At 40.0% G+C, this 21,903-nt stretch overlaps 1 protein-coding gene across 1 annotated transcript in view; it reads left to right on the top strand.

Moving 5' to 3' along the window:
- LOC126452442 (methyl farnesoate epoxidase-like) overlaps positions 1-21,903 on the top strand; it is a 329,711-nt gene that overhangs the window by 162,099 nt on the left and 145,709 nt on the right. The window contains exon 5 of the mRNA XM_050091072.1: positions 12,112-12,232. Within this exon, the coding sequence (XP_049947029.1) occupies positions 12,112-12,232 (121 nt within the window). The remainder of the gene's footprint in view (positions 1-12,111; positions 12,233-21,903) is intronic.

The following is a 21,903-nucleotide window of genomic DNA, read 5'->3' on the forward strand; positions in this document are numbered from 1 at the left end:
CAACTTGCCTCTCAAGAGCTGACTGAGTGCATCCCGCTTGCCAACAGCGTACTACAGACCGGACGGTCACCCACCCAAGTTCTAGCCAAGCCCCACAGCACTTAATTTCGGTGGTCTGACGGGAACGGGTGTTATCACTGCTGCAAGGCCATTGTTCCAGTTACGATGGCTGCCCCTGCGATTCAAAAGGTTATAGACCACCACACTGCAGCACATTGCGAAATCTATTCCCGTGTCGCCACTAAAGATATATATCGTACAGTAATCAAATCTAGTATCGGAAAATAGCCTTTAACTTGAAAGCTTATCGTTCTATCTTTGCTAAACATCCAATCAGAAAAGTTAACTGAAAGTGCGTAACGTTTTCAATATAGCTTCCAGTGGGGTAGGCTAAATGGAATATTGAAGTTCTGTCTTCACTCCCATTCCATCTTCGTTACCTGCCACTTCAGAAATTACGATTAGCGATGTAATCGCGGGCTAGGTAGTAATCATCGAACGTTCTGCAACGGAAACGAACTCAAGTACCCAGGCGCCGAAAGGTGGCTTGGAGAAGTCTGGCAGTTTGCTTTAGTATCAGTGAATGGAGCTTCACCTATGCCACAAATCATCTTTATTTCGTAAGAAATGATCAACTAGCCGCAGACAAATGAATAACTCCAAGGCAAGATCGCAAAAATAAATGATTACTATGATATTGCACGTTAAAGTATGCTCCCCTCAACGCAATAACTCTGGAAAGACTTGAGAAATACACTGACTTGGCGAGAAAAGTAAGAAACTGTCACGTACAAGGAGGTAAGAATATTAGCCTCTCGAATATCTGGCAGACACAATTGAGAAACATGCCCCTTTGCTAATTATGGAGCCCTTGTTGCAAACACTGGTGACTAAGTGGGGAAACAATACGGAGCGGCAGGGAACTGACGCCCAGTGATATCTTTCGTTGACTCCAGAGTCGTTATAAGTCGATAAGTATTACTCCTAACGTTTCACTGACATGACTGATTCAAGTGAGAAAAAGCGGAAGCGCCAGAAGCGCAACCTAACGTGGCCTAAATTCCAACCTCGTTAGAACAGCAGAAGGCTTCGTGCAATCGCGATCGACGGCCCACCAACCGCAGTGACCCAATGTCGTCTGCCCAGCACTCGCGCGCCACTCCACTCACTCCGCCTCGAGAAGCACTCAGACAAGTGAAGTCATACCGTGATCCGTAGAAGCGGGAAAGAGAAAATGCGTTAAATTTTAAAGTGACGAATCGTGCCCCCTCCCCCCCCCCCCTGTCGTAATGTTCCCATCCTCGTCCGAAAATGTACTTTATCGTCTACTGGCCTCACTCCCTCGCGAGTACTACTCTCAAATCCACAGGGAGAGGGCAAAAGCTCGTTTCTTTTAAAAATGTCCAATCATTATAATGCTTACAACTCTGCGTCCCTCTGCCTCTCTCTCGCCCTAGCCTGTCTCTGTCTCTTCCAAAATGGTTCTTGGTTGCAGGTACAGGGGGTAAGCCGACCATTGAATTTATAACATTCCAATCGTGGACCACGCATTTTTCTGTCCCCCTTCCGTCCTGCACTTCCTCCTCGTACACAAAACTGGCCACCTGCCTCACACAAGGACCTCCTACTCACTTCCAAAATAACATTGTTTCATGTGGTGGGGAGAGATTTTGGTTGAAGTTTGACGTCTTCATCGCGCAAGGCACGTTTTTTCACCCTTGATGTAACATCCTCTTTCAGTGCGGGGAAAGTTTTCCTTAACATCTGAAAGAGCCAAATAGACATTACCGCCCATGCTGGGCCTTTCCTTCCTCTTCTACGACGATGCCTTAAATCTCATCTACCCACATAATCACCCAGCTGCAGTCGCACATGGGATGAGGAGTAAGGGAATTTAAAATGAAGTAACAATACCTAACATGTCCCATCTTCCTTCAAGAAGTCTTGCGTGTAGTCTCCCCACGGTAAAACTGGCATGGCAGACTCTATATGGCACCACCGGCATGACGCACAGATCAGACATTTCGTCAGTATGTATGAAACTGGGACCAACAGTCACCTTTCAAATGGAGACTGTGATTTGCAATTATGAATAATTATATGTACTCTTCAGTAAACTTTCCTTTTAATTAATTTTTCTGCACTAATCGGTTGTTCTGTTTCACAGTAAAACGTAGTGATGTTATCTGTGCAACTATTAGACAAATTCAGTGATTGTTGTGCCTCAAGCGGAAAGAGAAAATGCAGATAAGACACTTCCTCATCCTCCTTTGTTAACCATCCTTGAAATTTAAGCCCAACTAGCATTTGATTTACTCGTAACATGACTTCAGCATTACAAAAGTTTAACATAGCTTTATATTCACGTAGGAATTCCACACCCAAAATCATTTCTGTTGATAAAAGAGGGGCTACTAAGAAATTTGCAGAAAACTCGTGTCCTTGACACCTGAAAACTAAAGAAGTCTGATTGCATACGTCTACACTCTTTCCTTGAATGACTCCCTTTAATTTGGTCATTAATAATGGCAAGGTTGGACTAACAGATGCCTGTTCACACTTCTTAAACATTGTCTCACTAATTACATTCACAGGGCTACCAGAATCAAGTACAGCTGAAAGTAGAATATTTCCTACCGAGATTTTTATAATTGGACGAGCATACACAGTTTCGCTGTTATCATTTTCTTGTAATAATGTGTCTCTAATGTCCTCCAGTCCAACAAAGTTAACATAATTTGTATGTCGGCTTTCCGCCGCTACAAACGGTTCGTTTGTAGTCTTTGTTGCTAGTCATTGTTGTGCCGGCTCGTATTGCCGCGAATTATTGCTTGGGTTGGGTGGTCTGATTTCTACATTGTCCCCACGCTCTAAATTGGAATTTCTGCGATCCTGCCAATTTTCATTTGTCCCTTCATCATAACTGTTTTGGTTCTCATAATTGTTATGACCATAATTTTCACGTGGGCTCGATGCTCTGTATTCTGCATGAGCACCGCGTTCCGAATTGTAATTTGCGTGTCCGCGCCAATTTCGGTTGGCCCTACCGCGACCATTCCTTCTAAAATAATTTTCATTTCCATAACGCCTTTGCTCTCGCGGTCCGCGATCTCTATTACTGTACCGAGAGTTCCTATGATCATAAAATCATTTCTCTGCCGATGATGTGTGTTTTACGGTTGATGCCGCATTCGCGCCAATCTTCTTCCGCCCTGTACGCGTGAGGTTCGTCCGAGTTCCATACGCGTTTACGGTCACGCCGCGGATTATTATTTTCCCAATACTGATTACTATTATCTCTTTGTGTGTTTTCGTAGTTGTCAAATTCTAATTCTTGCAAAAGAGCTTGGAATGCCTCCAAGTCATCTTTGCACCTACCTGCCAAAATTATGTGGCGTAATCTGATCGGCAGTTTTGTCAAACAGATACGAATTAATTCCGACTGACTGTACGGATTTGTTAAATATCTGTTCATGCGCATCATGTTTTCAAAATATTGCACTGGAGTTGAAAATTTCGACTGCTCATAACTTTGCATCATAATGATGTAATGTTTTACACGATCTTGTGTAGTCTCTGACCAGTAAGCAGATAAGAATGCGTGATAAAAATCACCATATGTGTGACATTCACGTACTATTGAGCGCATTCTTGTTGCAGGCTCTCCTTCAAGATAACTGCAAATGAATTCCAGTTTGTGGCCAATTGGCCATGTTGGTGGTAAAGAATAGCCAAATTGTTGTAACCACTCTCTAGGGTGGATTTCGTGACTAGCATTCCGAGAAATTTTTAATTTCCTAACTGTGTGAAAACTGTCAAACTCGTCATTTTTCTTAGCGGATGAGTTTTCTTTTACAGCATGACTCACGTTTCCTTCATTACGTCCCGCAAACTTGTCATATCCACGAGAAAAGTGGTCGGCATTTCCATAATTAACGCGCTCATTGTCGTTACCAATTTGGTAATTATCGGATCTACCCGTGTCATTGCTGCGATCGATCTTTTCTTCGATGCTGGCCAGCTGTTTCTGTATTTTTTTTACATCAGGTTTGTTTTGCTGACTAATTGTCATCTGCTCTTGTTTAAAACTTTGCAGAGACGAAATTCTTCGGTATCCGCGATCGGTACCGGCTGAGTGTCATCTGACCTCGTATCTAACCCGCTACTCAGTTCCGTCACTTTCATGGATAATTCATCTACCTGTTTAGCTACTGTCGTTAATTGAGTTTCTATCTTTGAAATTTCATTGGTGGTCTGTAATTGCAATGACTCAACATTTTTCGCTAATTCCTCTACTTGCAGTTCTTGTTGTGACGTCTGTCGTTTCACTTCAACAATATCAACATTTTGTACGTGATCAAGTCGGGATACAAGATAATTAATATCTGATTTGAATTCTTCACGTAGCTGACTTTGCAACTGACTGGTCATTTCTTCAAATTTACTATTTATATTGTCATTCACCTCACCCTGAAACAATGTGAGATTCTCGTTAATTTCGTTCTGAAGCGATTTGAAATTCTTTGCATTATTGTCATCAAATTCAGTGAGTTTAATCTTAAATTCAGTGAGTTTACTCTCCTGTCTGTTATCAAATTCAGTGAGTTTACTCTCCTGTCTGTCATTAAATTCAGTGAGCTTACTCTCCTGTCTATCATTAAATTCAGTGAGTTTACTCTTAAATTCAGTGAGTTTACTCTCCTGTCTGTCATTAAATTCAGTGAGTTTACTCAGTAATAATTGTAAAACATCATTACTGGGGGCGGGGAGTACAAGGTTACTCTTCTCTGTTACAGCAGAAGCAGTGCCTGCATTTCCACTAACAGAAGGAAAGGCAAAATTACTCCGCTCTATCGGAGTGGCAACCAGACCTGAATTTCCACCGAAAGTGGGGAAAACAAAATTACTGTGCACTTTTGAGGCGGAAGCAACGCTGGAATTTCTCATCTAAGTTGCGTGTAACACACAGTTGTTCATCACGTATTGTTGGCAAATGATCGCCTACATTCCAATTCTCCGCAGTATTGTTCGAAAATTCCCGGATCTCAATATTCTCAAAAGAATTTTCTACTCTCTGTTCCGAATTTTCGGAAACTGCGTTTGAAACCGCTCCTACATTCATGTTTGCAACCGTATCTACGTTCGAGTTTGCAGTAGCATCTGCATTATTTTCCATTTTATTTTGTGCTCGCGTCGTCATTGTTGCAATACGAACGAGAACATGTCACTAAAATACACCGCTATCTTAAAAATTCCACTGTTCAATTTTTGTTAGTACGAAGCAGTGCGCAAGCGATCAAAATGCTGTGCCTCCACTAATGATTACTGTTGCGTAAGCTTGCAGTTGGCAGTAGAAAGACGAAGCATATCTAACTACGACTCATCCAAAAACAACGTATCCTGGCAGGCATGTCGACAGGTGAAAGTCGCGAGCTCTATCTTCTTATCTCGAGTTTTCTACTGAAAATCTCGTCCTTGTACTCTTGTTAACTTTACTATTACACAGATCGCCAAAACTTTATTCTTTTTTATTGGTCCTGTGCGCAACAAATAACTTACTTTGTCTTTCTGCTGCCACTGCTGGATCTGCTGCATTCCTTATCTAACAAAAACATAAAAAAACCTATTATTCATGCTGAGTGCAATGCATGTTCTGTATGGCGGCTCCTGCTGTTGCTGCGGCTGCTGCTGCTTACTACAACTACATATAATTTAAGAGAAAGGGTTTGGTCAAATCTAAACTCGATAAATGATAACCCAAACAAAAAACTATATTCTGAAAGCGATTCTTTCTCATTCAATTAACAAAACGCTAGATGCTCTGTGAACAATCGCTTCGTTTGTAAATCTGCCTCCAGTGAGATTAAAGCAATATTACAAATTAATCAAACCCTTGAGACAGACTGAAATACTTCTCAATTGAATACATAGTGAAACAATTCCCTGACAATTACAAAAGAAATCAATGACAAAAACCAATACTTAATCTAACAATGGTTTCCCCTTAAGAATTCAACTCCTATAATTATCAAAATTACCGTCTGCTGCTATGCACATACACAAACCCTTTTCTTCAAATTAATAAGCGCGCTGCAAATTATAAAAAATATCAGCTAAATACCAAATCCTGTGTCGCTGCTGGCGGACACGGCAGTACGGCAGCACGGCAGCTCGGCGACGACCCCCTCGCCCAACACACGTGCGCACCACAGCAGGCGGGCTCCTACACTGGCCTCCAAATTGCTACTAATTAATCCGTGCGCTGCGAGGCGCGACAACAATATCTTAGATTCCAGAGCTTGTGTATGCGCGCTGTAGCCAACCTTTAAATCCTAAGAGAGTATTGCCAACTCTCATCTTGATGAATTGCAAATTGATGCACAATAGGTTAAACCGGTGGTCGTTAATGCTTCAGCAATACAGTTTTGGGATTCAGTACATACCAGGAAAGCAGAACGTCGTACCGGATGCGCTGCCAAGGCTATCAGAAGGACAAGATTCAGTTAATGTTGCGCATCCACGCCAGAAAGACATAAGGATTCATTTTATGCGAGGTGTCGAAGGCGAGCGTCATATATCCAAGATTCTGCGGAACATCAAACAGAAACAGGACGCAGACGAAATATTGAGGATGGTTAAAGAAAAATATGATGATCCTAATGCCGAGAGTAGTGGCAAGATACGTCAATATTATTTAAAACAAGATGGTATCCTTTACCGGCGAAGCAACTTGAATTCTGATCATTGGAGGCTATGTATACCCAAACATGTAGTGGATGAATTAATAAGATACGTTCACGTGAGCTATGCTCATTTTGGGCCACGTAAATGTATACTAAAATTGCAAGAGAACGTCATCTTCGATAACATGGCACGAAAAGTACGACCAATTCTAAAATCTTACAATCTCTGTCAAAAAACTCAAGTGTCTACGATTCAGCACAAAGGTTTCATGCATTGCATTATACCTCAAAATCCTGGTGAAATTTCAGCTCTCCATCTCTATGGACCGCTACCCAGATCAAAAGGGAATTTTACTCAAATTTTGGTTGTGATGGATGTCTTTTCGAAATTTGTACGCCTTTACCCACTCAGGAAAACCAACAGTAAGATCATAATCAAGAAACTCAGGAAAGAATACTTATTAAATACTGTCAAGCCAGAGTGCAGTTTATCGGACAATGGTCGACGATTTTGGTCACACTTATGGAAAGATTTTATTAATGATGAAGACCCGCGTCCAACCCGACTGAACGTCAAATGCGTGAACTCGGACGTTTATTTCGTGCACATGGTGGGAAGAAACATAAAAGATGGATAGAACGATTGATCGATTTCGAAACAGTAATTAATAGTTTGTCGCATGATTCAACGGGATTGCCGCCATGTACAGTTCTCTTTGGAAAGAAACCTGGTAGTATCTTTCATGAATACATTTCCTTTCCGCAATAGAAGGGAATTACGCAAGAGGAGCGCTTTAAAATCGCGTTGGAGACGATGAAGAAACGAGCAGTAGAGCAGAAGCTGGCACATGACAAGATAGTGAAGCCCATTACGTACAAAGTCGGTGATTTACTACTTATTCGAACTCATGCAAAATCATCAAGTGCAAATGGAGAGATACTAAAGTTTCATCACTGCTACAGAGGACCATTCAAAATTAGAAAACTTGTTCACCCTAATTCGGTTGAAATTGAAATGGTGCAGTCCGGTCAGTATCATAGCTACAACATGTAGAAAACATTAAACCGTATCATCTATAAGAAGTGTTGCAAGACAAGAGATGCTCTGAAACTTCCTGGCAGATTAAAACTGTGTGCCCGACCGAGACTCGAACCCGAGTCGGGCACACAGTTTCATATCAGCACACACTCCGCTGCAGAGTAAATGGAGTGTTAATTTATGTGGGGTAGTAATAGAATATTTTCCTGTGAATATTGTGTAGTAGTTACAGTTGTCTGTTTATTATTTTGTTTATTTTTTGATCACATTCATTCAGTTAGGTCTATGTTTCTATTAATTCAATACAGTGACTATCTGATCATTAGTATTTAATTCATTTCCAAAAAAATATTCATGATCAAGCTAATAGACACTTGTTATTCGTGTATCACAGTTAGCCATGCTATTTATTTGGGACGTTACAGCATTATGTTTCATGTTGCTATGTTAATTCAATGACATTATGCAGTGTGGACAAGCATTTGCGATTAACCTGACTTATCTTGTTGCTAATTAGTGAGTGATTTAATGATATAATTTGATTAATGTACTGTGATTAAGGGATACTTGAATTTCTTAAACACCATTTTCCTTACACAAATGAGAATTATTTTTAATGACTTGAGGTTCTCCATTAACAAGCAAACAGTTTTACTAAATAATGTAATTTTACAATTTTTTTCCTTTTTTGTCTTTCTATATATTTTTCTACGTTAATATTCAAATCTAATATCACTATTACATTTTTTCATATTAAAGTATTATTTTGGTGGGGATATGTAAGGATACAGTACCCTTGTGTAGTATCGGTTATGCACTATGCAGATATCACACATGGTTTAAGCAAAGACTGGAGTGCAGTCAACAATGTGCGAGTGCGTAGCAGTAGTTGAGTGTTGGAGTTCGTGGGTGGAAGTCAGGTGTGAGAGGCTAGAGAGAGAGGTTGCTTGGTAGCAAGCCCAGAGATGAGTGGATGAATGGCACACAGTGTTTGATGTTCATAAATGTTAATAAATTGAGTGCTTTAATTAATAAATTCCAGCATTTAAGAAAGGAGATGTTATCATTTAGTAGTTTTCACAATAACGGAAGTGGACAACAATGAGTCTCATGACAAGGAGGAAAGATATATATTATGCTAAAATAATTAAAATATAACTTCACCTACAGCATATGCAAATAATTTAGTTCGGTGCAAAACTGGGGGGAGGTTACAAGGGGGTTCGCTGGGAAGCATTCTTGCTGGGGGAATGGGGATACGGAAGGTTGGTGAACTATCTCCTGCAAACTGACTAAATAAAAAATATGCAAACTGAATTTTATATATCAACAATATGTGCTCTATAATATAATGTACTCTGATCTGAATTTATTGTCATGTGATCCTTCTTTCTAGCAGCACAGCACAGACTGAGTCTTTTCTCCTGCTAACTCTCAAGTGGAAGAAGGGGAGGGGAAGTGGGGGTAGGGAGGGAGAAGTGGAGGAGTGGAGGGGAGGGTTGGGAGTTTCTCTCATGATGGGGAAAAGTGGCCCAGAACTGAACTGAAAAGGGGTGACAAAAAAGTGCCCCAGTACAGGCTTCTCTTTTCCCAGAGAGATGGGATGAGGAAGGGGATGGGTTGGCTGTTATAAATGAATTAGCATAACAATAGGTTAAGGGGAAGGGGATAGTTTACCCCTGAATGTATTCTTGCTCCTGAATGTATGCAACCCATACAAACAAAGTGCACTTCATCAGATTTGCTTCACTACTATCTTGTAATGATGATAAATGGGTTCCCAATTCGAATTATTCTCAGGAAATTTCAGGTCCGGCATTCACACAACAACAAAGGAACACTACCTAAATATCTTAGCCACAAAGGGTTTTCGCACTTACATAAACACGTACATACACACACACAACACATCTGCTATTTAGTACTATTAGATAGAATAGCTCAAAAACAATATTGTGTTTTTACTGATAATACTGCGCGTAGTTTTAAGTTCACTCCTTAACAACTCAACCCTTCTTAAACCAGGTCATCACGTTACTTCTGTTATTTTCTGGCAGCAGACTACGAATTGTGTGAAGTTGTAAAAGATCGTGAGCAGGTCTTCCTCCAAAAGTGCATAGCTGTGCCGCAAAACACATACTGTACATCATAGCTCTAGTCAAAAATCTGCGCTCTGTCGAATATATGACGGTGTTTGTATCACATTGGTTTTCATGCATAACAAACAACACTGCCGTCTCCACTAGCATTGTCAGTAGTATCGCCATCTCCGAAACAACACAGAACCTCACCATCACCGCATGCAGATTGCAAAATAAATGAATGTAAGTTAAACATACGCAAGAAACGGCACAGTACTTATATTAAACAACCATCTGTTGTTTACTTCTTCTGCTATTGTTACAGGTTGCAAAGCACGACTTTCAAGCCACTAAGTTAGCTTGAGGCTTCTGCAATACACCTTCTGTTCACTTCCTTCTTTCCTCTCTTGCGTTGTCCATTTTCTACCCAGAATTTTTGGAACAGATTTGGCTTGGATACTGTCCCATCTATTACTATTTTTCTATATTTTGTTCTGTGTTCAGCTTCGTGCATATTTAAGCCAATTTCCACTTTGCTAAGCCGTTTGGATTTGCATTTTAATTTCTCAGACTACTCTACTTTCTTGTCTATCTTCTACGACTCATTCTGTGGCTATGCCGATATAAGACTACTTGTTTTTTACTAATTTCGTCTATTTTTTTCTTCACGGTTATATACTTCTATATTACTTATTAATTTAAATGTTACTACCATCTTTATGCCAGACCACCTCCACTAGGATATTGCCACGAACAGAAATGCAAGTTTCCTGAATCTCCTCCCCCTACACTTATTCCCTGAGTATGGGACTATTTCTGTCCTGTCGGTCTACTTCCTAAAATCTTCTCTACAATCTATATTTCTTTATTTCCTTTCACTAACTTAAAATGAGTGTTTGCCATGCTTATGTGAATTCTGGTCCATTAACTGTCTGGTAAATATAAATTTTTAGGGAACGACTTTTTATTACAGACATTTATTTTTTAGTGAAATACTAAGAACAGTTTCCGTTATTTTGCCGAGATGGGTCCTTTCTCCCCTGTTTTAAGCTGAATCACTTCTCCTACCCGCTTTATTTAATTCTTTAATGTTGTAATCTCTTCTAATTAAATTGCAATCCTATGCCTAGAAAGTTGAAACAGCCATTGCCAGACTGCCCCTAAAGGAGAATGAAATAATAATAAAGAAAAAGGGACTGTAGTAATAATAATTCTTTCCATGCTCTCTGTCTGAGTGTATAGCGATAAAAGAAACTGTCTTTCATGCCCCTGACAGTGTTTTGCAGAGTATACAAGCAGATGCAGGTGAAAGGGAAGGAATGTTAGGTTTCATGTTCCCCACACAATGGGATAAGTGAGACTGGCCACTAGACGTACTGGAGAAGGATGATGTAATACATTGATTGTGGACTTGTCCCTTAATCATCCTGCCAACTGCATGAAATAATTTAGAAAATCTGATGGAAAGTCCAAACAAAACTGACCGCTCGAGGCATGTAAGCCCACCTCTCTGAATTCGGATCCAGTGTCACAACCAATGCCCTCATTCTTTATCACACGTTAAAATCAAATTCCCACCATTGCTTCGTATTAAATACGAGAGACTTTCTGGTATAATAACATAGCGTCGTCATCAAAACGAAACAGTTTGTTGGTGAACAAAAGATGTTGAAGGTGATTGCTCATGTACATTGGGTTACAAAACTCGCAGATGTTCCTGGCAAGGCCGTATAATTATAAGTAAAAGGAAAAAATTCTTCCATTACATTTCTGAAAGATATTTTCATCTTTCTCGTATTGGTATCAATACCATACACCCAGAGACACGTATTTATTCACTGTTGACACAAAAGTTTTCTGAGTATCGTACCACGTCATAATGTAAACAAAGGAAAAGAAAACGGTTGTCCTGGAGAAACCAAGGTTTCGGACACGGTTGCAGTGGCATTCTTTTGGTTTCTCCAGCATAGTTTGTTCACATTATGAAGCGGTGGTGGTGGTTAGTGTTTAATGTCCCGTCGACAACGAGGTCATTAGAAACGGAGCTCATGCTCGGGTTAGGGAAGGATTGGGAAGGAAATCGGCCGTGCCCTTTCAAAGGAACCATCCCGGCATTTGCCTAAAGTGATTTAGGGAAATCACGGAAAACCTAAATCAGGATGGCTGGAGACGGGATTGAACCGTCGTCCTCCCGAATGCGAGTCCAGTGTGCTAACCACTGCGCCACCTCGCTCGGTTTATGTTAAGTGACTCAAGTCGTAAAAACCTACACAATTATATTTAACAAAAATCCTTTACTCTTTTCCAGAAACGTATCGAAGACCACAAGGCCACATATGTTCCAGGGAAGAAGAGGGATCTCATAGATGCATATTTGTGTGAAATTGCGAAAGCTGAAGAAGCCCAAAATGATAACACAACATTTACGGGTAAGTAATGCGCAATAAACTTTATAACACGCTTCTATTTTAAATATGATTGATCGGGTGTGTTGGATGTTACACATCCCTGTCGGATTTTGCGCCTGCATCTACGATAAGTCTCTTCAGAGTCTTTAACCATCTCCAAAGTTCCCTCCTCTATGCGGATACTGACAATTACAATTATCGCAATTTTCTAAAATGGGGATTATCGCAATTAGATAAAAACATTCCTTTATTGAGGGCGAATGATGCATAAAAGAAACATACAGAAGTTTTTCTAGGACGGTAAAAATGTTATACTTACAACTCTGTTTTCATCAAAAGGTTTACATGACAAACTCACGGCGGCCGCGGTGGCCGAGCGGCTCTAGGCGCTTCAGTCCGGAACCGCGTGACCGCTACGGTCGCAGGTTCGAATCCTGCCTTGGGCATGGATGTGTGTGATGTCCTTAGGTTAGTTAGGTTTCAGTAGTTCTAAGTTCTAGGGGACTGAAGACCTCAGATGTTAAATCCCATAGCGCTCAGAGCCATTTGAACCATTTGAACGAACTCACGTTTGTCAGGCGTCCTCGAGTGGCTCGATGAATCATTGAACGTAATCGTATGGCAAATGTCTGTGACCATTTGGAACAGTGGGTGTAACGTAGCAACCAACCTCACCGTCATTTGGTAGCTCTACGGAATCTTGTATGTTTAGTAAGTCAAAACTCTGCTATATTCAAAGACTTTTTATTGCGAAGTTATTTCTTACAACTGTTAGCTTATTCCATGGCCATTATGAAGCTCAGAAACATATGGAGTTGGTGGTGCATGTATCTTGGTTTTTTGTAGTATATATATATATATATATATATATATATATATATATATATATATATATATATATATATATATATATATATATATATATACTGCTGGATCGTAGGTGTAGCACACACGAATTTATAAAGATGTAATATTGTAATATCTACGATGTGAAATTTGTTGCTACGCAATATTCATTAAGATGTGCTTAATATTCTTTGTAAGTTTGACAGCTTTATTCTACAACTAAGTCAACGATTTTATGTGGTTGCATAATGAGCTTGTTCATCTATGGAGTTATGTACGGTAGTAATAAATCTTTGCTAATGTTCGTTGCTTTTGTCTTTCCCTGTTTTATGCGTTATTGCGTTTTGTGATTTCAGTAAGGTTGTATCATTTTTAAATTAGTCAGTTTGTTCGTCAAAAATTTTGTCTCGATATTTACGCGTGTTTATGCAGATTTCTATTTATTCCATATAATTCATTATTGGGTCCTTTGTTGTTATGTGGAGGATTTTCATCGAATTTTCGATCTGCTTCACATTGTAATTATTGTCAAAAATTCTACATAAGCCAAACAGGCAGAATTTTCAAAATTACATACCTAGATCATACCGTAAACAGTGCCACAAACCTATTCACAGAATTCAAATACATAGGAACAGAAAGCCACAGTGTAAACCAAATCGAAAATGCGATGCAAATTTTGCACATAGCACCAAAGGGCTCAATAAAGGGTTGTTTAGAAGAAATAGAAATCAGTATACACAGGCACAAACAGCTAGACAAAATTTTTAACGAAGATACCGACTTAAAACATAAAAATTATATTCACAACTTTACTGAAACTACAGAACACGACAATGGATAAAACATTAGCAAAGAATTTGCTACAACCACGCAAAACTCCATAGGTGAAAAATCTAATTATGTAACCATATAAAACCGTTGACTTCGATGTCAAATCAAGCTGTTAAACGTACGGAAAATATTAAATACCTGTTAACGAATATTGCTCAGCAACGAATTCCTGCTGAGACATTACACATCTTCAATTTTGTCTGCGCTATACCTACGATTCGGAGTAGTACAAGGTATTAGATAGTGAAAGCGTTAACGATGTGTCAGGAAGAAAGTACCACGAAACATATGCATAAAACAGTTATTAGTTACAAATGAATACAGATATAAGCACTAACAACTGCATATGTTTCTGAGCCTCATAATGGCCATGAAGCCGAAATAAGCTTACAGCAGTAAAACTAATAGCGTAATAAAAAGTTTTTGTCTAGCAGCATTTTGGGTTAGTAAATATATAATGTCCTCACACGAGATCTATAACTCTGCAGGCCCAGAAGAATTCAGAAACTCTACGGGATCTAATCAACACTTCCAGCTGGAATCACGAAAGATGGAGGTGGAGTTAAGGCTTGTTGGCACTCTTCGACAGCCAATGACCGTTCACCAGTGTTCTGAACGCTCTGAATTGAATCTCGTAGCTGTTTGTTGCAAATTATCAACTCTCGTGTTAGTGGTTAAGCAAAAAATTCCATTTAAGCAAGCGAGAGACATAATATACAGGATAAAAGCTTTCTTCAAACGCATAGCACGTGTATGCGAGCACCGCAACTGTCGCTTGGAGCCGGCAATAAATCAAACTCCGTCGAAGCCCCGACCTGCACGACCGAGTGGGGTAGCGCAGTGGTTACCCTACTAGACTCGTATTCGGCAGGACGACGGTTCAAACACGCATCCGGCCATCCTGTTTTAGAGTAAATTTATGTATTTCACGTCTATGTTCACAAATATTGTAGCTCCCCAGAGTACCGGTTTGGGTCAGCAATGACGATCTTCGAATTTGCGGCAAAACACAAATATAACTAGTGGATGTCTACAGCTTAAAACAATAAAATAGATCATGACGAAAAGTATTACTGAAATACATGTGAAACTTATGCACTTTAAATATGACGAGGCATACCTGTTTTATAGAAAAGCATGTCGTAATGTACTGGAGCCATGGTGATATCGTCAAATGTTAAACACAAAATCAGCACCAGCATCGTCATGCATGTATAAAATATGGTATATGCTACAGTCATCTTGTCAGCAGTGCTACTGTTAAAAACAAACTGCCGTGTAGCAGCCACAAGATGTTTGTCTCGCAAGCTCACCAGATGTCACTACTGTATGCATATACATATTCTTCAGTGTTGTAATTATACGATATACCATAAAAAGAAGAAACAATTAGTAACGTCTGAAGTTCACTTGTCAGGTGTAAAAGCCATTACAGTAATGAAATCCAATAAATTAAGACACGATCAAATTTAGGTTGCTAGAAACGAAATAGATAAGCGAAAATAATTCTGATACTCTCCAGCGGCAAATTATGGACGAATATATAAAGGCGTAAGTAATAACCAGCTTACAGAGTACACAGAATAATTTAAAAGTGACAGAAACAAAGAGTGAAATAAGCCCATTGAATGAAAACATGTTGTAGCAAATAACATAGGCCAACGATGGAAGAACTTTTTTGCTGAAAATACCTTATTCTTATGTTTTTTTGGGTGGGAAATCCAAATATGATACTTAGAAAACAGTATTAACCGCCATATCTTCACATTTTACAGTTAAATATATTAAGTTAAGCGATTTTTTAAATAATTTAACAGCTTTTATACAGGGTGATTCAAAAAGAATACCACAACTTTAGGAATTTAAAACTCTGCAACGACAAAAGGCAGAGCTAAGCACTATCTGTCGGCGAAATAAGGGAGCTATAAAGTTTCATTTAGTTGTACATTTGTTCGCTTGAGGCGCTGTTGACTAAGCGTCAGCGTCAGTTGATGCTAAGATGGCGACCACTCAACAGAAAGCTTTTTGTGTTATTGAGTACGGCAGAAGTGAATCGACGACAGTTGTTCAGCGTGCATTTCGAACGAAGTATGGTGTTAAACCTCCTGATAGGTGGTGTATTAAACGTTGGTATAAACAGTTTACAGAGAATGGGTGTTTGTGCAAAGGGAAAAGTTCTGGACGGCCGAGAACGAGTGATGAAAATGTGATGGAGATGTTAGAGAATTGGCTGTTCCCTCAGCTCGAACAAGAAGCACAACAATTCATATTTCAGCAGGATGGAGCGCCACCACATTGGCACTTATCTGTCCGTAACTACCTGAACGTCAACTACCCGAGGCGATGGATCGGCCGCCAGGCAGCCCGTGACAGACCACTTCATCACTGGCCTCCAAGAAGCCCTGATCTTACCCCCTGCGATTTTTTCTTGTGGGGGTATGTTAAGGATATAGTGTTTCGGCCACCTCTCCCAGCCACCATTGATGATTTGATACGAGAAATAACAGCAGCTATCCAAACTGTTACGCCTGATATGCTACAGAGAGTGTGGAACGAGTCGGAGTATCGGGTTGATATTGCTCGACTGTCTGGAGGGGGCCATATTGAACATCTTTGAACTTGTTTTTGAGTGAAAAAAAACCTTTTTAAATACTCTTTGTAATGATGTATAACAGAAGGTTATATTATGTTTCTTTCATTAAATACACATTTTTAAAGTTGTGGTATTCTTTTTGAATCACCCTGTATAGTTAAAATAATTTAAAAAGGCGGTGTAATGAATGTAGATGACGTTGTTAGCACTGCTGAAAAACATTTGCTGTTGTGGTGAATTTGTGATTACAAAACACCAGAGAAACATTACAGACTATGTGAAAAAGTTTTATCTGTCATACTTTGGGTCTAAACTTGGTGATCAAGACAAATCTTGGGTTCCACATAAGGTATGTTATGTGTGTGTTGAAGATCTTACAAAATGGTTCAAAAAGGAGAAAAAAAGCCTTTGGATTTTATGTTCCTATAATATGGAGGGAGCCAAGAAATAATTCCAATGATTGCTACTTTTGCAGTGTTGATATTACTGGTCATAATTCGAAAAACAAGAAGGTAATAATCTACCCTAACCTTCCGTCTGCCACCCGACCAGTAGGGCCTGGTGCAGACTTGCCAGTTCCTGAATCACCAGATGATTTAAATTCTGTTCCAACGGAAGTATTTTCTGATGTACAGTCTGATTTACATGAACCAGATGATGAATTCCATTGTAATTCAGAAAGTCTAAAGCCCACATTGTTTACTCAGACCGAGCTTAACGATTTGGTTCGGGATCTGGGCTTAACGAAAGAAAAAGCTGAATTGCTTGGCTCTAAATTAATAGAAAAGAACTTATTGGCAGTTGGAACCACATATACATGTATAGAAAGAGAGAGCAGGAGTTTTCCAAGTTCTTTCAACAAGAAGGTGATTTTGTGTACTGCTCAGACAAAAAAAATGGTTCAAATGGCTCTGAGCACTATGCGACTCAACTGCTGAGGTCATCAGTCGCCTAGAACTTAGAACTAGGTAAACCTAACTAACATAATGACAGCACACAACACCCAGCCACCACGAGGCAGAGAAAATCCCTGACCCCGCCGGGAATCGAACCCGGGAACCCGGGCGTGGGAAGCGAGAACGCTACCGCACGACCACGAGATGCGGGCACTGCTCAGACATTCCCGGTCTGATGAATGAGTTTGGTCTTGAATACAAAAAGGAAGACTGGAGGCTGTTTATTGATTCACCCAAAACTAGTTTCAAGGCTGTTTTTTTTACACAATGGTAATATGTATGCTTCTACACCTGTTGGACATTCTGTAAGTATGAAAGAAAGCTATGAAAACCTAGAAATAGTGCTAAATAAAATAGGCTATTCAGCTCATGGTTGGATGATATGTGGCAATCTAAAAGTAACATGCATGCTCCTTGGTCAGCAAGGTGGCTTTACCAAATGTCCATGTTTCTTGTGTGAGGGGGTCTTTAAACCATTTACGCAAAAACCTTGTAGGTCCTGCCACTTCTACATATAAAGCAATGAAACAGTTTGTAAAGGCTTTGCCTAAATATAGACCATGTTTTAAGTATCTCTGCCAAAAGTTTCCACACCTTTCAGAAGCTAAACTAAAAAAAGGCGTCTTTGTCGGATCTGACATTAGAAAATTGATGTTTGATGTTAACATTGAATCCACAATCACCTTTAATGAGAAAGAAACATGGGTATCATTCAAGCAAATCGTTAGAAAGTTCTTAGGACATGAAAAAGACCCATAATGTGTTTCTATTATAGCTACAATGTTAAAGAAGTTTAAAACTTCAGGATATTTAATGAGCTTGAAAGTTCACTTTTTGAACAGTCACCGTGAGTACTTACCGGACAATATGGGAGATGCTAGTGAGGGGCAAGGAGAGCTTTTTCACCAGGACATTAAAGTGATGGAAAAACGCTACCAACATGATGGGGCACCACTGTTGGTCACTTCACCGAGAAGTTCAGCAAGCGACCTATCGTAGAAAAAGCTACAAAAGAAGCTTCAAAGAAAAAAGAGACAGAAAATACAAACCAGTTCCAACTGACAAGTGAAACCTCTATTAACACATATCATTGTTTTAGGTAGCTTACTGTAAATGCTTATGTTGTAACAAAGCGTTTCATTAATTTCCCCGTTTACCGTATAGCATAAGATTTTTATACTATATAATAAAAAAGCATATTGCTCGAAAACTATGGGTGGTACAAAACAGCTAAGGCAAGGTTTGGATTCAACTCGTAAAAATCTATAAAGATCAGCTGCAAAAGTAAAAAAGCTTTTTAAAAAAAAATTCGTTGGCCTTTGCAATCAACGGGCTCTGTTGACACTACCGACAGAATTAAGCCAGAAGTGGTTGGGCGAACGTAACCGCCAGGGGGCCCCTCGTACCCTGCGACAAGCCGTTCCAAGAAAAGAATGATAAATCCCAGTACCAGTTCATTAACAAGATTATTTAGCTAGTGAAACATGTTACATAAACAGAGAAGGGACAAGAAAACACTCGAGGTACATGCGGAACGCAAGAGAAACGACATAGTATAGAGTGCTTTACAAACTCGTTTCGTTTTTCTCACGTTGAGCGTGTAAGACAAGTGTTTTCATCTCCCTTCTCGGTTTGTATAACATGTTTCACTAACTAGATAATCCTGTTAATGGACTGGTACTGGGATTTATCATTCTTTTCTTGGAACGGCGCGTCGCAGAGTACGAGGGCCGTGCTGGCGGTTGCGTTCCTCTAACCACGCCTCGCCTATGCGGCATTCTGTCAGTAGCGTCAACAGAGAGCGCTGATTATTTGCTACAGTATGTTTTCATTCATTGGACTTCTTTCGATCTTTGTTTTTGTCTTTTTATATTATTATACTTACGCCTTTATATTTTCATCCATAATTTGCCACCGGAGCGTATCAGAATTATTATCGCTTAACTTTCTCGTTGTAAACAATCTAACTTTTGTCATGTCTTAAGTTACTGGATTTTATTACTAAAATGACTTTTACATCTGGTAAGCATACTACAGTCTTTACTAATTGTATTCATCTTTTTACTTATATCGCATAGTTACATCATTGAAGAACATGTGCACGCATACAGTAGCGACATCTGATGAGCTTGCGAGACAAACATTTTGTGGCTTCTGTACGGCAGTTTGTTTTGAACAGTCCCACTGCTGCCAAGAAGACTATAGTATATACCATATTTTATACACGTATGACGATGCTGGTGCTGATTTTGTGTTTAACATTTGACGATGCCACTATGGAAATTTGTGGTAAGTTCTATGGGACCAAACTGCTGAGGTCATCCGCACCCAAGCTTACACACTACTTAATCTAACTTAAACTAACATATGCTAAGGACAACACACACACACACACCCATGCCCGACGGAGGACTCGAACCTCTGACGGGGGGAAGGGGGGGGGAGGGGGGGGGGGGCTGGAGGCGTGCGAGCCGTGACAAGTCGCCTAAGACCACGCGACTACCCTGTGCGACCATGCCGCTACGTCTCCAGTACATTAGGACATTCTTTTTTATAAATAAGTATTCCTCGTCATATTGAAAGCGCATAATTTTCACATATATTTCAGTAACTCTTTTCGTCATGGACTATTTTATTATTTTAAGTTGTAGCACATCCACTAGTTGTATTTGTGTTTTGCTGCAGATCTGAAGATGGTATTTCCTGACCGAAACCGGTAGTCTGAGGCCCTGCAATATTTCTGATCATAAACGTGAAATAAATTTATTCTTCATTTTCGGATTACTATTCTGTTCACGTTCATGTCGCAGCTTTTGAATCGTGATTTAGGTTTTCTGTGATTCCCTGAATCGCTTAAGACATTGTTCCTTTGAAAGGGCACTGCCGCTTTCCTCCTCCATCCTTCCTTAATCCGAGCTTGTGCTCTGTCGGTAATGACCTTGTTGTCGACGGGAGGGTTAATACTAATCTCCTCCTCCTCCTCGACCTACGCGAACCGTCGTCGTAGGTGAATCGGACTAGAGTGCCTTCAGATGAATATAACATATTTGAAGAGACTTGGAGACACTCTTTCTCGCTGAATTGAGGCTATTATCAGGGCCAAGTAGAGGTGCATTACACGGAATGAGCGAGGTATCTCCAGGCGGTGGTTAGTACTTTGTACGGTGCGTTTATTCACAAAGCGCTGTAAAAGAGATCTGCTGTCCATAAGCAAAGTAAATGTTCCAGCTGTTCTCAAGAGAGGGTCTAAAAATTTGTAGAAAACCAAACAATATCATCTAAAACAGTTGCGTCAGTGTTACTTATGCAAACGACTACTTTTTTGTACCGGGTCAGTACATTTTGTAATTTAATTGAGTAACAATTTGAAACAGTTTCTATGGATATTCTGTGTCAGTTCTGTGTGAATGTGTGGTCCTCAACTCTCTGCGTTTATGATACGTTATTGACTGAAGAACAGTGGAGTGATTCGGTGAAAGAAAGAGAGGAAAGGAAAGTAAGGAGCTATAACATGATACAGTGACCAACTTCCTCACATTAGCCTGAGATGGATTTGCTCCATGCGTGCTCAGATGTTGATCACACCTCGATAAAATGGTTCAAATGGCTCTGAGCACTATGGGACTTAACATCTGCGGTCATCAGTCCATTAGAACTTAGAACTACGTAAACCTAACTAACCAAAGGACAACACACACACACACACACACACACACATGCCCGAGGCAGGATTCGGACCTGCGACCGTAGCGGTCACGCGGTTCCAGACTGAAGTGCCTAGAACCTCTCGGCCACTCCGGCCGGCATACCTCGATCCTTGCGTTCTTCGTTTTCTGTTCGCCAACACATTTCGTCCTGAGCCACAAACGAACAAATCATGCTCAGAATCCAGTGACTCGTAGGTGTGAGCCTAATGCAGTTTCATTTTGGAGCACTCCGTGTCTTTCGACTGGAGACGTAGTAGTGTATTGCAACAAGTCTAGTTCAAGGGGAGATAGATCGAATACTACAACAAGGTAACAAATTACTAGTAATTTCTTAAAACTTGAACGTGGTAAATACTTAAATTTGAAGACGAGCAGTGTTCACACAGATGACACGAAACTGATGCTGCCTCTGACACTTAGGACATTTGGCACTTTATTACAGAGTGATAGTTTGACATCAGAGTCCAATTATTTGTCTCTGACATGACATAATATTCAGTATATATGTTCTAGTCGCACGTGGTCAAATCTGTGTTATGAGAACAATGTCGTCGTAAGCGATGATTACATTTCATCACTGATTACATAGACAACGGTCAGAGTGGCACTGCTCTCGGACGTACATTGACGGAAAAAAAGTCGCAACACCAAGAAGAAGATGTCAGACATAACCGAAAATTGATAAGCGTATTTCTACAACTGAAAAGTGTCGTCTATTCAAATTTCTCACCAGTCGCATAAGAGTGGCGGTAGTTC

The sequence above is a fragment of the Schistocerca serialis genome, unplaced genomic scaffold (genome assembly GCF_023864345.2).
Source record: "Schistocerca serialis cubense isolate TAMUIC-IGC-003099 unplaced genomic scaffold, iqSchSeri2.2 HiC_scaffold_863, whole genome shotgun sequence".
Lineage (NCBI taxonomy): Eukaryota > Metazoa > Arthropoda > Insecta > Orthoptera > Acrididae > Schistocerca > Schistocerca serialis.